Source organism: Sinocyclocheilus rhinocerous, unplaced genomic scaffold (genome assembly GCF_001515625.1).
Source record: "Sinocyclocheilus rhinocerous isolate Xijiao unplaced genomic scaffold, SAMN03320098_v1.1 scaffold553, whole genome shotgun sequence".
NCBI lineage: Eukaryota > Metazoa > Chordata > Actinopteri > Cypriniformes > Cyprinidae > Sinocyclocheilus > Sinocyclocheilus rhinocerous.
In genome coordinates this window covers 168752-190578 of record NW_015627255.1, presented here as the reverse complement: position 1 = coordinate 190578, position 21827 = coordinate 168752, and the positions used below count along the sequence as shown (strand labels likewise).

General features: G+C 37.7%; 1 protein-coding gene across 1 annotated transcript in view; it reads left to right on the top strand.

Moving 5' to 3' along the window:
- LOC107726162 (leucine-rich repeat-containing protein 16B-like) overlaps nucleotides 1–21827 on the top strand; it is a 39325-nt gene that overhangs the window by 14126 nt on the left and 3372 nt on the right. The window contains exons 16-33 of the mRNA XM_016535679.1: nucleotides 1072–1168; nucleotides 1278–1332; nucleotides 2080–2252; nucleotides 2479–2547; nucleotides 2638–2731; nucleotides 2825–2923; nucleotides 3042–3170; nucleotides 4178–4291; nucleotides 4435–4607; nucleotides 4709–4796; nucleotides 4892–4984; nucleotides 6309–6375; nucleotides 8014–8408; nucleotides 18223–18326; nucleotides 18493–19270; nucleotides 20447–20551; nucleotides 20925–20961; nucleotides 21617–21685. Coding sequence (XP_016391165.1) covers nucleotides 1072–1168; nucleotides 1278–1332; nucleotides 2080–2252; nucleotides 2479–2547; nucleotides 2638–2731; nucleotides 2825–2923; nucleotides 3042–3170; nucleotides 4178–4291; nucleotides 4435–4607; nucleotides 4709–4796; nucleotides 4892–4984; nucleotides 6309–6375; nucleotides 8014–8408; nucleotides 18223–18326; nucleotides 18493–19270; nucleotides 20447–20551; nucleotides 20925–20961; nucleotides 21617–21685 — 2739 coding nt within the window. The remainder of the gene's footprint in view (nucleotides 1–1071; nucleotides 1169–1277; nucleotides 1333–2079; nucleotides 2253–2478; nucleotides 2548–2637; nucleotides 2732–2824; nucleotides 2924–3041; nucleotides 3171–4177; nucleotides 4292–4434; nucleotides 4608–4708; nucleotides 4797–4891; nucleotides 4985–6308; nucleotides 6376–8013; nucleotides 8409–18222; nucleotides 18327–18492; nucleotides 19271–20446; nucleotides 20552–20924; nucleotides 20962–21616; nucleotides 21686–21827) is intronic.

Here is a 21827-nt window from a genome sequence, read left to right as displayed (position 1 = left end):
CCCCCCCCCCCCCCGACAATTCCGAACTGCTCAAATATTTAGCATTTTAATGAAGAATTAATGTAAAAATGAAATATTTTAAATGGTTCTTGAACAACTAGTGTTGCTTTTCAAGTTAGAAGCAATGTTTGTGAAAACGTTGAACCCTGGGAGAAGATCAAGAATCAGGTCATGCTATTTTTATAACCCAGGAGGAGACAAAGCAAATATAGGCGTTGTTGTATCTGCTACATGAGGAGAAAAGGCTTAACACATCAGTCAGAATAGTACATGACCCACTGGACCCACACTGTGCCGCTGCAGGGCGATCACACCTGTCTGAACACATATACAAACACAGAGAGCGGTGTCAGTGTGAAATAAATGAAATATTTGAATTGTAGAAGGTGAAAACATACATGACTGGACAGGTACAATATCTCCAAACTCATTTGACACCTGTCAAATGTAACAGATTTATGGATCTTTTTATGGAATGGTATGCATGAAACGATCGTAATTCCTGCAAGATATCACTGAAATAACTGTGATCTCAGTGAAATAAATTGTCTCACACGAGTGCCACGTTTTTCAAAATGACATGTCTTGGTAAAAAAAGTACAACTATTAAAAACATGTCTCAGTACCATTTGCCATTTTGTGTCTCTATGGCAAGCTGTTTTTAATATTTGATCCTTTTTAAGTATTTAATAGATACTATTATATTTTTAATAGATACTATTATATTTATTTATTAGATACATGTACTTATTCATTCGATACTAGTACCTAGAGTGCATTCTGTGTCGACCCTTTGCATTATGTTTACGATTTCTCAACAGTTAACACTCAGTACTCAGTTTGGCTTACTCAGTCAAATGTCCTAAAAGGAATAAATAAAGGCATAAGGCAGATAGGGCCAAAATGAGCTTGCTTTGCCTCTTCTTGACAGGTAAAAATACCATGTTTAATACGGCATGTAGAAAGAGGAAGTGTGTCTAATTTGGTGGCTATGTGTGATGGAAGTTGTATGGCTTGCTTACTGTGAAATTAAATTATTACAATTAGTAATTTGTGTTTTCTTTCTGACAGGTTTTGAGAGCAATATGGTTACTTTAATTCTCTCCATTGGTCGCAGTCACTCTATTCGGCACCTTTCAATTGGACGGAATTTTGCCATGAAGTCTAAGTAAGTGCCATGAAGTCTAGGTGTGAATTACTCCACGTCATATCTACCCTATTCCCCACGTCATATCATGCATATGATGCATATTTTAAATGCTGCCTCTTTCTCTCAGAGCTCTTACAGATGTGTTACACCGCCTTGTACAGCTAATTCAAGAGGAGGAGTGTGTAAGTACATAATTTGTAATAATCAGAAACAACTACACACATACACACACTTCTCATTATTCCATTAGAATGATATGAGAATTGCTGCGAAATAGGATCACTTCCCCTATCCACCATGAGTACGAATACACCAGAATGTCCACCTACGGACCACAGCTCTCATATAGCATTGAGAGTGGGAAGAGCTGCTGTCTTTGGCTCAGTTAACAGTGAAGATTGGTATTTGTGCTTCTGTGTGTGTTTGCGTCTGTACTAGTAATACTGGAATCAATAAAGAGAGAAGGTCCACAGAGACGCCCACCCCCAATCCTCCAGCAAGCCTCGAGTTTTAATTACCCAGAATCCCTCTCTATCAAGGCACGCCCGGGCTCAGTAATTACACAAGCAGCTCTAACTCACATATAGGACTCATTAAAACAGACTCTCAACTTTATGTAACTTTATCCACATTAATAGGAGCATTATGCTCTCCAAAGGATCAGAGCTGGCCTTTCACGACCCAACCTGCTCAGTAGATACTGCTTCTAAAGCTAATGTGACTCAAACCTTAATAGAAATCGTAATGAGACTTGTAGCCAAATGTTAATGACTCCATGAAAATGACTCTAAATCTAAGATCAATGGAATTTGTTGAACTGACTATATAGCCCTTCAATATAATTTGATCATTGTCTCATATGTGCATTTGGCATGGAAAGTGACCTCCTTGACGTTTTTACTCTCTTTTTTTTTTTAAACACTTTTTAGCCACTGGAGTCTCTTTCTGTATGTGACTCAAAGTTGAAAACTGGTACCACCATTCTCATCAACAGCCTGGGCAGCAACGCCAGCCTGTCCAAGATTGATATCAGTGGAAACTCTATAGGTGACACAGGAGCAAAGATGCTAGCAAAGGCCCTTATGATCAACACCAAGCTAAAGTAATTTTCCACACATGGTGACTTATAGCATTTTTGTCAAGTTAAACATGTTCCCTGATCATTGTTCCTGTTAACCAGTCTGAATGTATAGTTAGGTTAAGGTTTATGATGGGGTTAAAATTATGATTGACGGGAATCTTTTTCCAGGATCAACAAAACATGTCCTATTTGGCAAAATTGCAGTCACCGTCCTTTCTTATGAAGGTTGTGCTTTGTTTTCTGACAGAACACTGGTTTGGGACCGAAACAATGTGACTGCTAGAGGATTTATGGATGTGGCCAATGCCATGGAGAAGTGAGAGTACCCCACAGACAACCAGACATTTTTCAATGACTTATATTTGTTAAAACATTGTGTATTTTCTATATGTGTGTTTTCAAACAGAAACTTGACACTACAGAACATGTCCATTCCAATGAGTGATGTTCTTCAAGCCTACCGAAACACCCCAGAGAAAATGGAGGAGGCTTTACAGAAAGTTAGTTCTTAATTCCAGAACTGTACTAGAAAGCCATGAGAACAGACAATGATATATAAATATAACTGACTCTTTTTGCATGTGTATATGTAGATCCAGACTTTTTTACACAGGAACAATCAGAGACAGTGTGGAACAGGTGAGGATATGTGTCAACTGCAGCATGGACTGAAGACCACTCGCTCTGAACAGGTTTGTGTGGATGTGCACTTCCTATGTCATTATTACTGCCTATGATATAGTAGAATGTTATACTACATACTAAGGGTTCAGATCATTATAAGAAAGTGTTTCTATCTGTTTCTCTCAGTTAGTTCAGGATCTCTGTAAGAAACTACAGGAAAGTGTGCATCCTTTAACCTGCTACAATATACAAGAGGTGCAGTCGGACATCTTGCTTGCAGAGGAAGCACTTCAACATGCAAAGACAGCCATTAGTGTATGAGATTACACATCTACATGGTTTGCAATATTACAGATTTAAAACCAGATTTTTTTTTACACTACGATTTAAAAGATTTTTGCATGTTTTTGAAAGTCTCTTATGCTCAACAAGGCTGCATTTATTTGATCAGAAAAATAAAATAGTAATATTAGTGAATATTAATTACATTTAAAATTATAGTTTCAATTTTAATACATTTTAAAGTGTGATTTATTCCTCAGATGGCAAAGCTGAATTTTCAGCAGTCATAACTCCAGTCTTAAGTGTCACACGATCCATCAGAAATCATTTTAATAGGCTGATTTGGTGCTCAAGAAACATTTCTTGTTATTATCAATGATGAAAACAGTTGAAAAAAAAAAAACAGATGAATAAAGAATTCAAAAGAATTTTAAAAGACTTTCAGTTTTGATCAATTTAATGTGTTCTCAGTAAACAAAAGCATTAACTTAAAAAAAAAAAAGTCAACGTCAAACTTTTGAACTGTTGCGTACAAGTCATACCTATTATCCAGTACTATTTGAACTTTCAAAAAATAAATATGCTTAAAAAAGTGTACACCAGACTTTCAGAAATATGTTATAATTTATCTGTGATATATTACAAGAAAACTGAGAATTAAGATTTACAGCCTCAAGTTGCTGAATATCTAACATATAATATATTAAGTCACATGTGATCATGTGTCTTAATATGTCTTAACACATGTGATCATGTGTCACTGCTCCAGGTGTGTGTTCACGGTGTGTGTGTTCACTATTGTGTGTGTGCACTTGGATGGGTTAAATGCAGAGCACAAATTCCGAGTATGGGTCACCATACTTGGCTACACTTCACGTCACTTTCACTTTCAGGATATAAAAATACACTGCATAGCAGTAATGATTAATTTCTCTCTCTCTCTCTCTCTCTTATATATATATATAATTTTACATTTCCATAACAATGTAATGATGCTCTTAATATACTTGTGATGTTTGACATTTGACCTTTCCCCACAGTCTTTCGCAGGACTCTATGAATTGGGCAGAGCGCCCTCTAGTGGTCACATGCTGAAATGCATTCTCAATGATGCTGCTACAGCCCTGAGGAGTGAGATTACTGAGGAAATCCAGGTAGAGTATAGTCATGTTTTTTTTTGGGTGTTTCTGTAGTGTCTATTATGTAGTATGGATCGAGAGTTGTATGTTTTTTGCTTTAGTGGAGGTCACTGTAATTCGTTGGCAGTGCAAATCAGATTTTCTCTTGTGTTGTGCAGGAACTGGCAACGGCAATGCTGCAGTCTGCCCAGCTGACCTGCCCCAGAGTCGTCCAGAGGTCGAGTGTCAGCGAGCATCTGGCAGATTGTGTGGCCAAGAAGACACGTCAGGCTGCGCACTTCATTCAAAACACAATGCAAGAGACCGAGAACAGCATCAGAAACAAGCTCAGGTGGGCCACACATGCACATCACTATAAACAATATTAATCTCTTGAAACCTCAAAAGATTTTTTTTTTTTACTTTGTGCTCCCCTCTCTCACTTTTTCTCAGTGAACTGAAACTGTCCGTCAGTGTCTCTCTGGTGGGAAGTATAATTGATGAAGTTCTTCAAGATTTGTCAGTGGCTCAGGAAAAGCTGGTAAGTGTTTGCATTTATGAACGTGTATGTTGAGCACATGAGAACATAGTGTATGCGTGTGTATGACATGCAACATATATCTCGCTTGCTTTCAGGACAAGCACATGAGGGAGTTTTCCCAGTCCACCAATATCAAGGCCAATGTTCCTCAGCTCAGAGTGATGGAGCATGAATTCCCTACAGATGATGTGAGGACAGAGCATGTCTGCTCGATTCTAGCATTCCGATCCACCACTTACTCAGGACTTTTCCTTGGTTTTTATTTTGCACATACACTACCACTCAAAAGTTTGTGGTCAGTAATATTTTTTTGAAAGAACGTTAGCAAGGATGCATTAAATTGTTCAAAAGTGGCAGTAAAGGCTTTACATTGTTGATATATGAAAAGTATATGAATATATGAAATAAATGCTATTCTTTTAAAATTTCTATTAATCAAAGAATCCTTAAAATCAAAGTAAAAATGTCCATAAAACAAAAATATTGATAATTATAAGAACTAAAATCTTATAAAAAGATCTCAAAAAAGAGCACCAAATCAGAGCATAAGAATGATTTCTGAAGGATCATGTGACACTGAAGACTGGAGTAATGACTGCTGGAAATTCAGATTTATCTTCACAGAAATAAATTAAATTTTTAAATATATTAAAAATAGAAAATCAGTTTTTAAAAATTTTAATAATTTACAATATTACTGTTTTTACTGTATTTTCAAGTAAATGAATGCAGCCTTGCAATGTAAGAGACTTCTTTCAAAAGCATTAAAAAATCTTAATGACTGCAAACTTTTGAATGGTAGTGTGAGTTAATCATAAAGCATTTTAAAATCACTGTAAAACAGCTTTGTGTGGCTTGTTGCTTTTATAAAATTTTCTAATAATATAAATACAATATAGTTAATATTAGACTAATTATAGACTGTTTAAAGTTACCAAGCAAAATAACAGCATGGCCTAATAATATTAAGTGACGTCTAAAAGTCTGAGACAACTAATGAAAATTCTTTTATTTTGTATTTACAAATTATATCATCAACATAGTATTTGAGTTAATTGATTAAATAATTGAGTTAACACAAATTCCTTGATTTCTTAGCATTTTGCTGCATGATCTACACCAGTTTGTCAAACTTGATGATCCATGTTCTCCAGTATGATCTGAGAATGATCCAAAGTGGAAGAACATCTTTATTAAGAAAACTTGTATTAAGGATCTGTACAAAAAATTGAAATATTTTCTTTTTTTTAATAACATTTCTGTTTTAAATTCTGAAACTAATTTCCAATTTTTAAAAAAACTTTTAGACCCCTGATTTGCAATTCAAGTGATGTGCATTCACAAAATATCAATTATGTCTTCAACACAGCTTGTTTATTTTTCACATAATTTATTGTTTGATAATCAGAGTTTGATTTTATAAATTCAAATAATTTCAGTAATCCAAAGGGTTAGTTTGATTGCAGTGATTTGTATGCATTTAAGTTTGATTTTCTCTCTGCATGTCCACAGTATGTCCCTGTCATCTGGAGGAACAGCTTCCACTCCCGTAGCATCCGTCCCGCCCCTTCCATCAAAAGTAAGTCCCTTGTGTCTTGATGCCGACAAGTGCTTCTTGCTCAAGTCTTGCCCTTTGCCATTTGTCTTTGCTTTTGCACTCCTAAATCACATGTGATTGGATGTAGCGTATACTGGTGACATCATAGCTGCGCATTACTTGAAAGATGATTGTAACAAACCCTGGCACTCACAGCACAGCTGTTGAGGTCAGAGGTCATGCTCAGGTCTGTTTAATTATACAGAATATATCAGAACAGGAGGGGTTAAAGACTTGTCATTGCTCTTGTCTTATCTAAACAAAACCAGCATGATTTTTACAATCAATCAACTGTATATGGTTAAACAGACCTCATTCAACCACATCCTTTACTATAGCATGCGGAAACTTATATAATGGCAGCCCACTGTGTGTTTAACTTGTGCAGATTTGGGTATGTGATGCACTATGTACTGTAGTAGTGCTATGGTGCACATGACTTCAAAAGCGTGCTTTGTTGTTTGAAATCCTGTCTGTGAGAGCGGGATGCCCCTCTCATGGGATTTCCCCTCCCTGTCTAATTGGTCGTCTATCTGTGAGTCTGAGACAGTGGGGGGTTTGATTTTGGAAGGTCCCACCCTGTCGCTACTAAATATAATCAGCTGTTTAACTCTGCTGGCAGCAGCTATCTGGAGCATAGCCCTGTTACTCTCACACCACTGAGCCCCTCAGACGAGGGAGGAGGCCACCCGCTTACAATCATGACAAAACCCCTCCCCCGGTCTGCCACCCTCCTCTTCCTCTGCTCTTTTGTGTATACCTGTCCTCTTATTTCTGCTGTCATCTTTCCTTTTTATTGTTCCAGTCATATTTCACCCCAAAATAAATCGGATGAAGAAATTATAAATAATTCGCTTAAAGAAAATGAAGCCTATTCAGACCATTTTGGTATTGTGAGATTACTATAATGCAAAACACTACTTTATGTTTATGAAACTAATACTTTACTTAAGCAAGGATGCGATAAAAAAACAACATGGTTTCCATAACAATATTAATCAGCCCAAACTGTTTTCAACAATTGTGTATATATATATATGTTTATTATACTGACTAACTGGCTAACTGTAAAAATTCCAAAACAAATAGTATTATTGTAATACAGTCAAAATATTACAGTAATATAATCACCACTGAGAACTAATGAATGTGATGTGATGGGGGGATGTGCTTAACTGTCATTAAAATAATGTCACAGTGCAGAAATCATAATCCTTTTCAATTAGTCTTGATTTCCCATATCTAAAATATAATTAAAAATAAATTATACTGTATTTTAATTGATTTTGGGGTAAAACATGACATGACATTCTGGAAGTGTTTTTGTGAGAATCCCTGGCAGCCTGCATCAATCATGTGGATATCCTGAACCTTCCGTGATGTCCAGCTTTATCTTCCTCTTTCCCTTTTCCTGCCTTTTTCACTGATCTTTCATTCCCCCTCTTGTATCCTCTGCTGCATATGTGCAAATCCATCACTCCCTCCTTCTCTCTCGATCTATCTCGATCTATTTCCTCCTCTCTATGTAGATACACACATCATACAGGCTTCAGTATTTCCCCTCCCTCACTATCTCCCTCTGTTGTCCCTTATTTCCTTCCTCCCTCTCTCTCTCTGCAGGTTTGTTAGATGTGGAAGGGGAACAGCAGGCGCGTGCGGCCACACATCCCCAGCAGGAGGTAGAGGAGAGAGGAGGGGGAGGGCCTCAGGTCTCCAGGGTAGGAATGGAGGAGAGGAGGCGGGCCCTGTCATTGTCATTGGCGACGGGGCTGTCAGTCACCACGGCAGGCCATCTGAAGCCAGGAAGCCCCTCCTACTCTGGGAGAGAGGCGGATGCTGCTGCCGCTCCCGCTGCTGCTGCTCCCGCTCTTAGCAACAGAGAGCCCCGGCACTCGGAGCCTGCACCTCCTCAGCCCCCTATGGACCTGCCCATTGAAGGCCACACACTGAGGCACTACACCCGCTCCAGGCCCAGACCCAACCGCCGGAACAGGCAGCCTCCCAGCAAGCCGCAGGTAAGACAGCAGCACGGCCGCCCGGGAGGGTCGGGAACTGAGAAGAAAGGAGCAGGGGAAGGGTTTCGAGAGGCTGAGATGGGGACACTGGTGGTGGAGAGAGAGGGGGAGGGATGCTGCTTTCTGACGGCACTGTTCAGGTTGGTTCATCCGTAGAAACCCAGGCTCCTCCAGGCTCTCTCTCCCACATCTCCTCCTCTCCATCTTCTCATTTTTTCCTTTCTTTCTCTTGTAATATGCGACGAGAGAGACGCTCAGAGAGAGGGTGCTGCTGTGGTGGGTTGAGATTTTTTTGGGTGTGTATCCTCCACTGCCATTTTCAGGCACCGTGTGTGTGTGCCGTCGTGTTTGTGAGGCTCAGCTGGGTGGTGTGTGTATGCTGTCAGAAAGGGGCACAGTATCTGTCCACTGCTTATGGATGGTTGTGCTTGGTGTGACTGCTGTAGCATCTCAATTATTAATGTTCCCAGATCAAGGAGGGTTTCTCCCTCTCTTCTGTCACCAGGAATGGAGGATCCCTCTATTTGTGGCATTCCCAGGGTGTGGGATCGAAATCTGTTTATTCGCCCCTCCGTGAGGTTGTACAGATCGCTTGGGCGAAACTGATCGTGTGTGTAAATGAGATGTAATGTTTAGGTTGGCGCGTGACAGTCGTTGTATTTCTCCTGCCGATGCTGCAACGACCGTGTGTGGTTCCACTGGCACACTGTGATTCTGTGGAGCCCGTCCGGTCTTTTCTGTTGTGTCGAGTCTAATGTGAGATATTATATCCTCACTGCAGTGTCTTCATTACGTGAGTATGAGATGGAGTGAAAAGAATGGCAGAGGATGTATTTTTCCTCATATCGGTGTGTATCTGTAACACTTGTGCATCCTGTGAATGGTCATTTGGTAAATGGTTGCCATAGTGATGGGCTTTATTGTGTTCTCAATTGTAGCTGCTCACACACACATGCCTTTACACTACTGTGTGTCTAATGTGCTCTGATGGCATGTTTATTGATGCTTCCATTGTGAGCTGTGATGTCTGTCTTTGATGCTCAGTGTGATAAGGGTACTGTTGTGCCCTCACATTGAGATTGTGGCAATTCTGTGTGGTTGTCAGGTATTGTATAATCACAGGTGTGTTGAAAACTACCCTGTTAAGTCATTCAAACCATATATTGTTGGCCACAGAACTTTGGGCATTTTATCTCTATTTGCTATTAACTGAATTTGTTTTTGTTTTGTTTTTTGCAAAAAGGTACTGTGATGGTACCATGTTACAATGATGGTATCAAATAGTATTACCACAGAATACCATGTTGCTGTTATGGTTTTTGGGTATGTACCATGATATATACACTACCGGTCAAAAGTGTGGGGTCTGTAAGCTTTTTTGGTAACACTTTAGATTAGGGAACACATATTCACTATTAGTTAGTTGCTTGTTAGCATACTTATTACTAGCAGTTTGGCTGTTTATTAGTACTTATAAAGGACATATTAATGCCTTATTCTGCATGATCTTATTCTAGATCCCTTACCTCTACCCTATACCTAAACATAACTACTACAACAGCTACCTTACTTGCTAGCAATATGCAGTAATTAGGAGTTTATTGAGGGACAGTTCTTAGTTAATAGTAAATACCTGTTCCCTGATCTAAAGTGTTACAGATTATGTTTTTTTGTTTTAAAAAAAGAAGCATTTATTTGATCAAAAATACAGCAAAAAACGGCAATATTATGAAATATTATTACAATTCAAAATAAATGTTTTCTATTTTCATATATTTTAAGATGTAATTTATTCCTGTAATGGCAAAGCTAAATTTTCAGCAGCCATTTCTCCAGTCTTCAGTGCCAACATGATCCTTCCGAAATAATATGCCAGTTTGGTGCTCAAAATAAAAACTTACTATTATTAGCAATGTTGAAAACAGTTGTGCAGCTTAATATTTTTGTGGAAACCATGGTACATTTCTTTCAGGATTCTGTGATGAAAAGAAAAGCATTTGTTTAAAATATAAATCTTTCAAAACATTATAAATGTCTTCACTGTCACTTTTGGTCAATTTAAAGCATCTTTGCTAAATAAAAAATATTAATAATAAATGGACTGACCGCAAACTTAGTTTGGTAGTGTATTAAAGTGTCATGATATTACCACAGTACTTTTTTGTAAGGAGTAATACCATGTGTGATTACCATATTCTTTTAGCATGTTGCTCATCGGTATGCCAAACATACCATCATAGTGGTGTATTGTGATATCATGTATGATTACTATATTAATTTATCATCGTACTTTGAAGCATGCCAAAGAATAAATGGTAATGCTTTCACAGAGGGGCCGCAAAAACCACGACAATGCCATAGTACTGTGATACTGTGTAGTATGGTTACCACTTTTATCACTCCTACTAGTGCCCCAAGATATGTCAAAAAATACCATGGTAGTGTTCGCATAAATAATGGGAATACCATGGTACTGTACTGTGATATGATGTATGATCACTATATTTATAATGGTACTTCAAAGTCTGTCTAACAATACCATAATATAGTAGTGTCCACAAAAAACATGATAATACCATAGTACTATGATGCCATGTACATATGATTACAGCCTGTATTTACCATAGTATCCCAAAGCATGTCAAAACATACCATGGTATTACTGTTACAGTAGTGTCCACACAATTCATGTTAATACTATGGTTCTTTGATACCATGTGCATATGATTACCACCCTTATTTATCATAGTATCCAAAGGTATGTCAAAAGGAAATACCATGGTATTACTGTACGGTAGTGTCCACAAAAACCAGGGTGGATACCATAGTACTGTGATATCATGTGCATATGATTGCTACCTTTATTTACCATAGCATCCCAAGTTATGTGAAAAAAATACCATGGTATTACTGTTACGGTAGTATCCACATGAATCACGGTAATACCTCAGTACTGTGATGCTATGTACATATGATTACCACCTTTATTTACCATAGTATCCCAAGTTATGTCAAAACAAAGATGGCATTACCATCATAACAGTGCCCATATAAATAATGGTCTTGTACAGTGAAATGAGGCTCACCATATTTATTTACCATTGTGCTCCAAAGTGTGTCTAGGAATACCATAGTAATCATAGTACAACCATGGTAGTTTCCACAAAAATCATGGTTTTATCATAGTACTTGCTGTGTAAAAATGTTGTGTCTGCTTGCATTAGCTTTTAGTGTAGTTAGTACGTGTGGTTGGTAAATGATAGGATGATCTATATTGTGTAGTAGTCACACTATACTATTATTTGATGTCATCCTCCATGTATGAGACCTGTAGCTGTTTCTGTGTTGTCATGGCGACTGGTGTGCGTGAGTGTAATGCTGAATGTTGTCATGTCTACCTGTTGGTGAGTACCAGTCAATATGGACAGTTATTAGAGTGTGTATCCTCACACAGTTACACTCACACACAGATACAATCTAATGTGTAACCATTGTTACCAGTGTATATGTGTGTGTGTGTGTGATAGACAGTATGATTGTGAGTGGATTTCTGTCATTATACCTGTGTTAATGTTTAGTTGTATACTTGTGTTATCCTTGTTAACGGTGTATATTTGTGTGTGAGAGGTCATTGTGCAGGCAGCTTATTTCAGAACAGACACTCTCTGGAGAGTTTGGCGCCAGTGTTATCGCAGACATGAGCACGGAGGGATGAAAACACCCCTGTCATTTCCTCTGATCACCTGAATGAGTATGTGTGTTATATGCTTATTCCAGTCAGCGTGATCTGTTGGCGAGGGTGTGTGTCCATATTGTGTGGTGGTCATACTCCTTGGCTGGTGAAAATCTAATGACAGGTGGTGCCTCAGGGAGAAGCTCGTGTGACTGGAGAAGAGATGATGCTTTGATGGTCCAGTATGTGTGTGTGTGTTGTAATGAAATTAAATCATTTGTAAGGGAATTAATTATTATTAATTCCTCATATGGTTGAGAAAGAGATGTTAGTTTTCTGATGGAATGCGGAGATTCCATCGTTCATTGGTGTGATGTTCGCAAATGCCTTACAGTGTGCTTTTTTCCTGTATGTCCACGCAGGGCTGTCAGCAGTGTGGGACAACCGGGTCCTGTGATGAGGGGTGCCTCATATGGTAAAGCAAAGCCACTGGTCTCAAGGAAAGATGACCCATCCATTAAAATTGTGTTTGGGGCTCTGTGAGTTTTTGTGATGTCCCTGTATCCCTGTTAAAATTCTCTCTGCTCCTGCATGTTTGATGGCTGCATAAGCATTTCTTTTATTACCTCGCCTCTCCAGAATATCAAACACACACACACACACAAAGCTTTATTACAGAAGGATGCTCACCACTTCCAGTCTAGAATGACCGGTGTATGCCTCAATTTGATGTCCTGAATAGATCTGTAATTAGCAAGCTACACTAGAATTTCTATGCAGGTGTTTCTGAAGGAAACTCCATGACATTTTACACAAATGCAGTACACTTTTTAGTGTCCTTTTGTTACTGTATTTTTTAAAACATTACATGTAAATATCCCATGTGATAAATTATTATCTTAAATAAAAGTAATCTACAATGAAAAGTAGCTTGTTTTAAAAACATCAAATGTCTGTATCCTTCCTAAAAAATTATGTATATATTTTAATTTATTTATTTTTTGTCTTAACCGGTGTTTACGCTATCTACATGGTAATACTGTCATGGAAGGATTATTAAATTAACTGTTTAAATTACAACCATAATAATTTCGTGATAATTTCATAATGTCGACATGAATTTGATCTATTGAATAGATATTTTAGTAAGTGTAGTTAATTGTTTTAATGAACTACAATGATGAAAACAGCATATTCAGCGTTGTTCCACATATTATTCAACCCTGGCCTTTTACCATATGATTTTTGTCCATTATAAAAATGAACATTCCTTAAATTGATCTTGTTCCATTTTCTCAATATTTACAAATATTTCTGTTGACTGCATTCATCACACTTGACCATTCAGCCCTGTTATATAATGTAAAAAGGAACAAAAAAGGATCAGCCTTTAATTAATTAAAACAGAGAGTTTATCAGTAACTAAACCAATATTTGGTCACAAACTAATTAGCCTCTTATGAGTAACAGCTTCATTGAGTCTAAATTTGCAACCCTATTACTCATTTTGTGTCCTTTTGTAATGTATTAATTTTATGCACTTTTTATTTTTCATGTTTATTTAATATTCATCACTAGAAAATGACAAAATAGCATAGTTTAAAATCTGATCTTCAGGCCCTATTTTGAACCCTATTTGTTGAAAGTGCCTATCATGTTGGATATAATCTCTTTGAGGTGCATTACTGCCGACCATAGAGCTTGTAACTTTACTACCAGAGATGCATAGACGGAAGCCCGTGGAATTCTGGGATCACCTGACACCTTTAGACAGGCCTGTTTCAGTTCACATCATAATGCTGTTCTCAGTTCACAGAGTTTAATAGAGAGTTTAAGATCACTGTATTCATTCCCTCTCTCTGTATCTCTCCTTCTTTCCACTGAAATTTAAAGGGAAACCATCAACGAAAATCTGACACTGTGTACACAAAGTAATGAGTCATGACATGTGAGTCGGACTGATCTTTGATCAGTGTGTCAGCTTCCTACTGCTACACTAATCCAGGAACTGCTTCTTTAGACCCAAACGTGTCACTTTTACAAGAGCAGACCAGCTTAACCCGTCCGGTATTAACATTATCTGGTTTCATGTAGGAATCAGTTTTGATTGTCAAATTATGGCTAGTGGAATTAATTACATACTGATTTATATGTAACTACCTATTTATGGAATAAATTGATGAAATAATTCATTCTTGGCTTTATGTGGAAAAATATGAACCCTAGACATCTTGTTTAGGTATTAACAAACCCAGCAGGCCATGTGAACCACACAAAAGCTTTGTTTTCCATTACTGATATGTAATTAAGCATGAGCTGTACGGTAGCACTGTTCTTGCAGTGACTTTTGTTGGAGAATATGATTGTGTTATTAAGATGCGTGGGAAACACCTCTCCCTGTGCCGCCTCACACAACGTGGCGCCTGCTCTCCTCCTCTTTTTGAAGATGGAGTGATGAGTGCTTTGCCTTCTCATTGGCCGAGAGGTGCTAAATGATTTATAATCCATGTCTCATGCGGTGTGCGGTGCCTCATTTGCATATGGTTGCCATAGCTCTGCAGTGGTCTCTCTCTCTCCTTCTCTCTCTCTCTCTCTCCATATTTCTTTCTTTCTCATTCTGCAGTACCCAAACTGCCCAAAGGCCTCGCAGTCTGCACAGCAGCAGGAAACAGGCAAAACACACAGACTGGGCACCCTGTGCTTTTGTGTGTGTATAGTGTTTGTAAGCTCCTGATCTGGCACACTTGACAAGTCAACATGGAATCAACATTGACCCAATCTGCTTTCTTAAAACACATGGTTGTGTTAACGGTCGGTCATATAATGATTCATCTGTGCACATTATTGAAAAAAATAATCACAATATTAAAATAAACAGTTTTGTTTTTTGTAATCATGTAAACTGTATGGAAGCCCATTTCTGTCACGGAATAAAAAAAGTAAATTTTTTATCTCACTATTCGGTCTTTCTTTTCCCCACAATTCTGAGTTTGAATCGCACAATTCAGGCTTTTTCCTCAGAATTCTGAGTTTACATCTCGCAATACAGTTTTTTGTTTCCGCCATGGAAAAAAAATGAAAAAATTAATTGCGACTCTTTATTTCACAATTTTTACTTTTTTCTCGCATTTGCGAGTTCATATCTCACAACAGTATGTTTATATCTTGCAATTCTGAGTTTATATCTGAGAATTGTGAGAAAAAAAAATCAGAATTGTGAGATATAATTGCAAGAAATATCTGAATTTTAAGATAAGTCGCAATTACATTTTTTCCCCATAAAATTACTCCGCCTCTGAAACAACTTTACTTTTCATCAATGCTGAAAAAAGTAAATGACATGATGTCATCAATCCACCTGTTCGATGGAGACTACTTTCCACAATCCAGTTAAATGCATCAGTAAAATGGGTTGCAAATAATGTTTTATGTTAACTTTAAAAGCTAGCACAGTTCTCAAGGTGCTATATGAATTAACCACTAGTTCAGTGGTTCTCAACCTTTTTTACTCAAATAACCCCATTGTCCACAATATAACAATGTAGGCTATTTTGGTAATTCTGCTGTAATTGAAAGCTGCTTGTTTTCAAACAGAAACTGGTAGCATTAATATATTTAATTAACCTTGATTCATTTTGTGATTTCAGAAGTTTTAAGACCTATATGTTCTTCAGTTAAAAACAAGTTATTGTGCGGGAAAAAATATAATTTAAGAATTATTTTAATATTATTTGTAAATTTTTTATTATAATGCATTTAAATAATTCTTGTATTAATAATTATAATTAGTAATGTATTGTTATTATTGTAATTATTGATTATTAATTGTTATTAATATAATTATTAATGAACATACCGGTAATTAAATTGTAATACATTTCCATTTTCAGTTTTGCCCCCAGTTAAGAACCACTGTTTACTGCTCAAAGGGGCTACAAAGGGGTCATATGATGCGATTTCAAGTTTTCCTTTCCCTTTGGAGTGTTACAAGCTGTTCGTGAATAGATAAGATCCCTAAAGTTGCAAAGACTAAAGTCTCAAACCCAAAGAGATATTCTTTATAAAAGTTAAGACTCGTCCACACAAAATAATGTTCTTTTTTTAGCAACATCATATGACCCCTTTAAGAATCATCCTGTCTGTTTTCTGTCCAACCATTAATTATATTTTTATTTATTATATTATAATATTATTATTTATATATATTATATATTTAGTGCTATATATTGCTATATATTCATACATGTGCTATAGGAAATATAATATAATATATAATACATGTGCTGTAATATACAGCTCAAAGGACTTTGTGATTTTTAACCCTTTATTATCCCTTTTCACACTTGAAATGAATCCTGCTCCAGACTCTGTTCTGATATTTACATTAAGATCTATTAATCCTAATACAAACCTGTATTTCTGAAGCCTCTGTGGAAAAGATCAGCAGTGTGATTTCAGCTTACAAGTAACATATTGTTAGAGTAAAAGATGAATGATTGCCATCACGAAAATCATTTTGCTCATTTATCACAATCACAACGTGGTGTAATGTCATTAAAAGTCAGTGTTTAAGAACAATCAGGAATGGCGTATACAACCTCCATATCTATGGCTATTGTGTTATGACTGTGGCTACATGACAGATACACCAGTCACCACTAATGAGCACTCATCCTCTCATTTAAGTGCTCGCTCGCGCGCGTGTGTGTGTGTGATGAGGCTGTATCTGAGGGGTGTAATTATATTAGGTGGTGGGGGGGAACAGACAGAGAGAGTGAGGCAGGGTTTGGCTCTCTCTTGGGACATTTAGGCAGATCCGCTTGAAGACAAATTCATGGCAGACAGAACACCTTACATAGTCTTATTCATGCTGTGTTTAATGTGTGGAAATGTGAGACAGCAGAAAAAAACACTAGTGCATAAGCTCAGGAGTGCTCCCTAAACCAAACCCTAAAATCAAAGGGCACTGATTGGTCGCAGAGCCAGACTTTTGACTATTGCTATAAAGTCTGGTCCATTCTGCAGTTTATTCTGTCTAAAGACCTTTTCACATCAACATTTAATGTTCGGAACAGGAGCTGAATGAAAATGTAGATTCACTCTCTGACAGCAGATGACTCTTTTAGAAAAATCAGAAATACCCTGGTTACTCTGGGACACAAAGCACTACTTAACTTTGCATTTCTGACACCCACTTGTCCCGGAGAAGAAAGTAGAGCCGTTCAGATTTTTCTGTTCGCCAGTTCCAGGTTCTTCCTCTGCTATTCACTGTCGCTTAGTAAAATACTCAGAACAGAAAGGATTGTGAGCACCACCAAGTGGTTTATGCAACAGTTGAGGCTCTGAACATGAGATAAAAAAAAGGAAATACTATTGGTTGGCCAGTTTTCTTTGCAGTATGGTGGAAAAGAGATTAGAACTCTCTGTAAAAAAAAAATTGCATTAATGGCATGCGAATATTCGTGATGATGGTCTGAACAGACGCAGTAATAGGCGTTCATTCAAATTAAAATTATTATCGATACGAATTTTCGCACTGAATATTCGTCTTGGTGTGAACAGGCTTTAGAAATTTCCCAGTAAGACTGGAAGGGAATGTTCTTGATAAATCTGAAATGATACCATCTAAATTTGAGTTCATCTGAAGTAAAAAAAAATGCTGATTATTTCCTAGACCAATAACATGATGGAATATACAGTTCTGCTCGTGAATATCTAGTTTTAAAGAACCTCAAACACAACTTTTGATGTGTGAATCTTTAAACTTTGTTAAATCAAGTATTTCATTTTTTCTCAGAAGCATTCCTAATGTTAACACAGTACATTGTAGACACCATTTTGTTTCTCTGCGAACTGACAAGGCACCCCATATTCTGTGCACCCCATACTCCTGGAAGTTGGCTAGCTCTCAGGCAGTCTGATTGAAGCTTGCTATTTTCACAAGTACTTACAAGTTTTGTGTGCAATGTGCAGTGCCATCTGAGGTTGAGTTTAAGGTTATTGATCAAGGGGCAATGTATTGTGTAAATGATGTTAATATTTTCATTCCATTGTGCTATGATACAGTTTCTCATGTTCAGATTAGACATTTAGTAGATTTGAATTGGGTAAATGACCTTGTGTTTTTTTGTATATGTGCAGGAGCAGGCAGCTGAGAGCGAGAATGAGGCCAATGAGAACATGGGGAGGGTTGATGAAGGTGTAGAAGAGTTCTTCACCAAAAAAATAATCCCTGATGACCCCCTGTGAGTACACAACACTTACAAACAGTATGCAGATCAATGTTAATGAACAGATATTTAACTGGAATTAATCACAGCATATGATTAAATCATGATCTCTAACAAAGAAATATCCTTACCGGTTGTCAAAAGACATTTCCCATCATACCTCTCCTCTCCTCGTGTTCAGAAAGCACCAGAGGGAGGAGCCCCACATTAAAGCACAACCTGCAGAGCCCACGCGTGTCACAACTGCCCCCCCTACCACCTCAACTACAACCCCCATCCCCACCACAGCCTCCTCCAAAAACATTAAGAAGAAGTTTGGTGACTTTTTCGCCTTTAAGAAAGTCCGAGCAGGTCGAGGGGCCAAGGGCGACGGCGTTCCTGAGGGCAAGGTCAAAAAGACTTCAATAGCAGATCTCATCCGACCACTCCGGGAGGCAGCACGTGCAGAGAAAGAGCGAGAAAAGGAAAGGGAAAGAGAAAAGGAGAGGGAACGAGAGAAGGAGAAAGAAAAGGAGAGAGACAAAGAAAAACTGGATGAGGAAAACATAGTTAAGGCAGCCACAACCACCACCAGCATCCTCACCATCACAGATTCCACAACAACTGCACCAGTTATTGAGGACAAAATGCCACCCAGAGCTCCTTCACCTGCCCCCACACCTGTACTGACCCCACCTGCATCCACTCCCACACCTCCTGCCTCCTCCCCGAGCAAAACCGAAGAGGTCCCAGCACTGTCCCCTGCTGCACCTCCCATTCCCACTAAAACCCCCAGCCCAGTTCCAGTTGTGTCACCCTCAGAGCGGGAGAAGAGCCGGACCCTGGAGAAGAGCCGCACCCCAGATGGAGAGCGGAGGCCAAAACCCATCCGTCGCTCTCTCAGAGAGGGCAAATCGCAGTCCCTCATCCTGCTCTCAGACGTCTTACCAGAGCAGGATGGCACAGCCATGCAAGCTAAGGTAAGTGAACAGTGGTTCTGATTGGGTTAAACTAGATGTTGAATGAAGATTATATTAGTGATAGACTGATATAAATTGACTAGGCCAGTTAATCAGAATATTTGGTTATTTATAGATTAGATAGTAGGCTGATTGGCTGATTAACTGAAATCCAAAATCTGTCAACAGTATTGTCAAAGAATAACACAAATTTTCTGTTTTCAGATATTTTGTAAGTGCATTTTGAGAAATAAATTGTAAAAAGGGTTCATTTAAGCCCTTCCAAGTACCACGGTATCAGTGGTGCCCCTGCCCCTTTAATTGCTAATAGTAAAGTGCCCTTTCAGTCATATTGAGGTGCCTCTCTGATCCGAATGTGATTTAAACCTAGTAAAATGGATATAAATAACAAAAAAACTAAAACCCAATCTTTAAAACAAAATTAATATACTTAATATAGATAGTAGATCTGGCATATCTGAAGTATTATATCTATATCAAGAGTATTTTTCTTACCCCATTAAATTTTTTTTTCGTTTTAAATCTCATTAAATAAATCTCATTCACTTTTGTTAAATTTATGCTTAAAAAAACTATTTGCAATGAGGTAAGATAGTATAATGATACTTCAATATATACTGTGTCATGGTAGTGATTGTTTACCATGTTCATGTACACACAAAGAAAACCATCGTCTGACAGTGTTGCATGTACAAAACTACATGGTACTTTTTTTGTTGCTGTGACCGCATGTGTTGAGTCACTTTATGTGCGATCTGCATTTCCTTTGTCACATTTTCTTGTTTTCAGAGCAGTTTGTGATGCCATTGACCAAGAGTGTTGTTACACTATATATAAATGTGTCAGAAGTGCAGTTGTCACAGTGTGAATATGTGTGTGATTCATTAACCACAAATCTAAAAGATTGTATAAACATGATGCTGAAATTGTTCTTTTTGTAGCATCTGTTGTTGCATAATATGATTTCTGTCAGCTAAAGCTGAAAATAGTGAGTCAGTATTAAATAATTTGGTCGTGTTTATCGCTGATCCGAAATCCCTCTAAATGAGAGGGCGCCATCAGTTTTAGAGGTTCCTATTGACTATTTAATGTATGGCTGACTTTACTTCCTAAAAAGTGCTCTGAAAGCTCCTAGAATAAATATTGATAGAGGTAATTTTTCGGGTCACTGTCTAGAAACATGCCTCGGAGAGCTCGTCCAGCTTTGAACAGCATCTCCATGTCATGCTTCACCGCATGGGAGTTACCAAAACATCTCCTACTGACACCAAACAGAGCCAGGTAAGTGCGGGTATTTCATGCTTCCAATTTTTTTTCTGGGATGTTAGATATTTGTCTTTGCCATGTTTTTTTACAAGTGTGTTGTTGCCAAACAGTCCAACCTTTTAATGTGAAAAACATGTACCCTTTTGAACCAAATTAATTGAACAACTCTGTTCTCTGAAACCTTTTAAACATTATTAATGGTCATAAATAATTTAAATGCCACATATCAGGCAAAAACACCTTGCCCCAGTAATATTCGCTTACTCTGCTAATACCACAGTATCAAAATCACCGCTTATTCTTTACATGAAAAAGAGTTTAGGTGAATTAGAGATTATACACTTAGTTCACTAGTCATCTTATTTAAACCAGTGTTATCCTCTTACAGAGCAAGGATGAGGAGCTGAGAAAAGCCAACTCTGAGGGTAAGATGCATTTCTTAGCTACAGTATGTAGGCCTACGTGCTAGGATGTGAGAATCTGCCGAATTGGTAGTACTGTGTCAGCACATCTGTATATTTTGACAGTGGTGATCTCTGTTTCTGCTCTGGGGTTTCAGGTGTGCCTGCTAGAGTCTCACATGATAGTGTGGCCTATGTGTGCTTCTAATGTGGTTAGGCCATTCACTGATTATGAGATGCAAAATATAGTGAAGTTTCTCTTCTTACTTTAATTCACACTTCAAATCTTTGTTTTCATTGAAATGCTTTTAATTAATCAGACATGTTTAATTAGATGTATATATGTTATTTATGTATTTATACAGTATATATACCATCTCTCTATATATACCACACACATACACTCACATACTCACATATATGTTTGTAAGTCAAGCAAAAGGCCATATGTCTGCACATAATCCTATGTATAAGACAAACAAACAGGATGAATAACTCGCAGCATTGTGTTAAATCCAATTTAAAGGCAGTTTCACTGTCTGCAGGTTCAGCCATAAAATCCTTTTTCTTAAGCTATTTGTAGTTTATTCTTATGCGTTAGTAAAGCTCAGCATGTATTTCATGTGTAGCATTTTTGCCATTTTCTCTATTATTTAGTACACTTTGCTTGTTTTTTTAGGGGCAATACTTGACAAACCTGAGCCACCACCCACATTTATGAAACCCCGCACAATGTCCACCTCATCGGGTAAGAGAGGAATCACCCTGCTTCAGTCATTTTCATCATAGCAAGGCACAAGTTGTGATGAAATGAAAGTAGTGAAAGATCTCGTCTTCTGTAATGTACATTGACAAAATAAAAAAATGCAGGGCGTGGTTGTATCCATCAG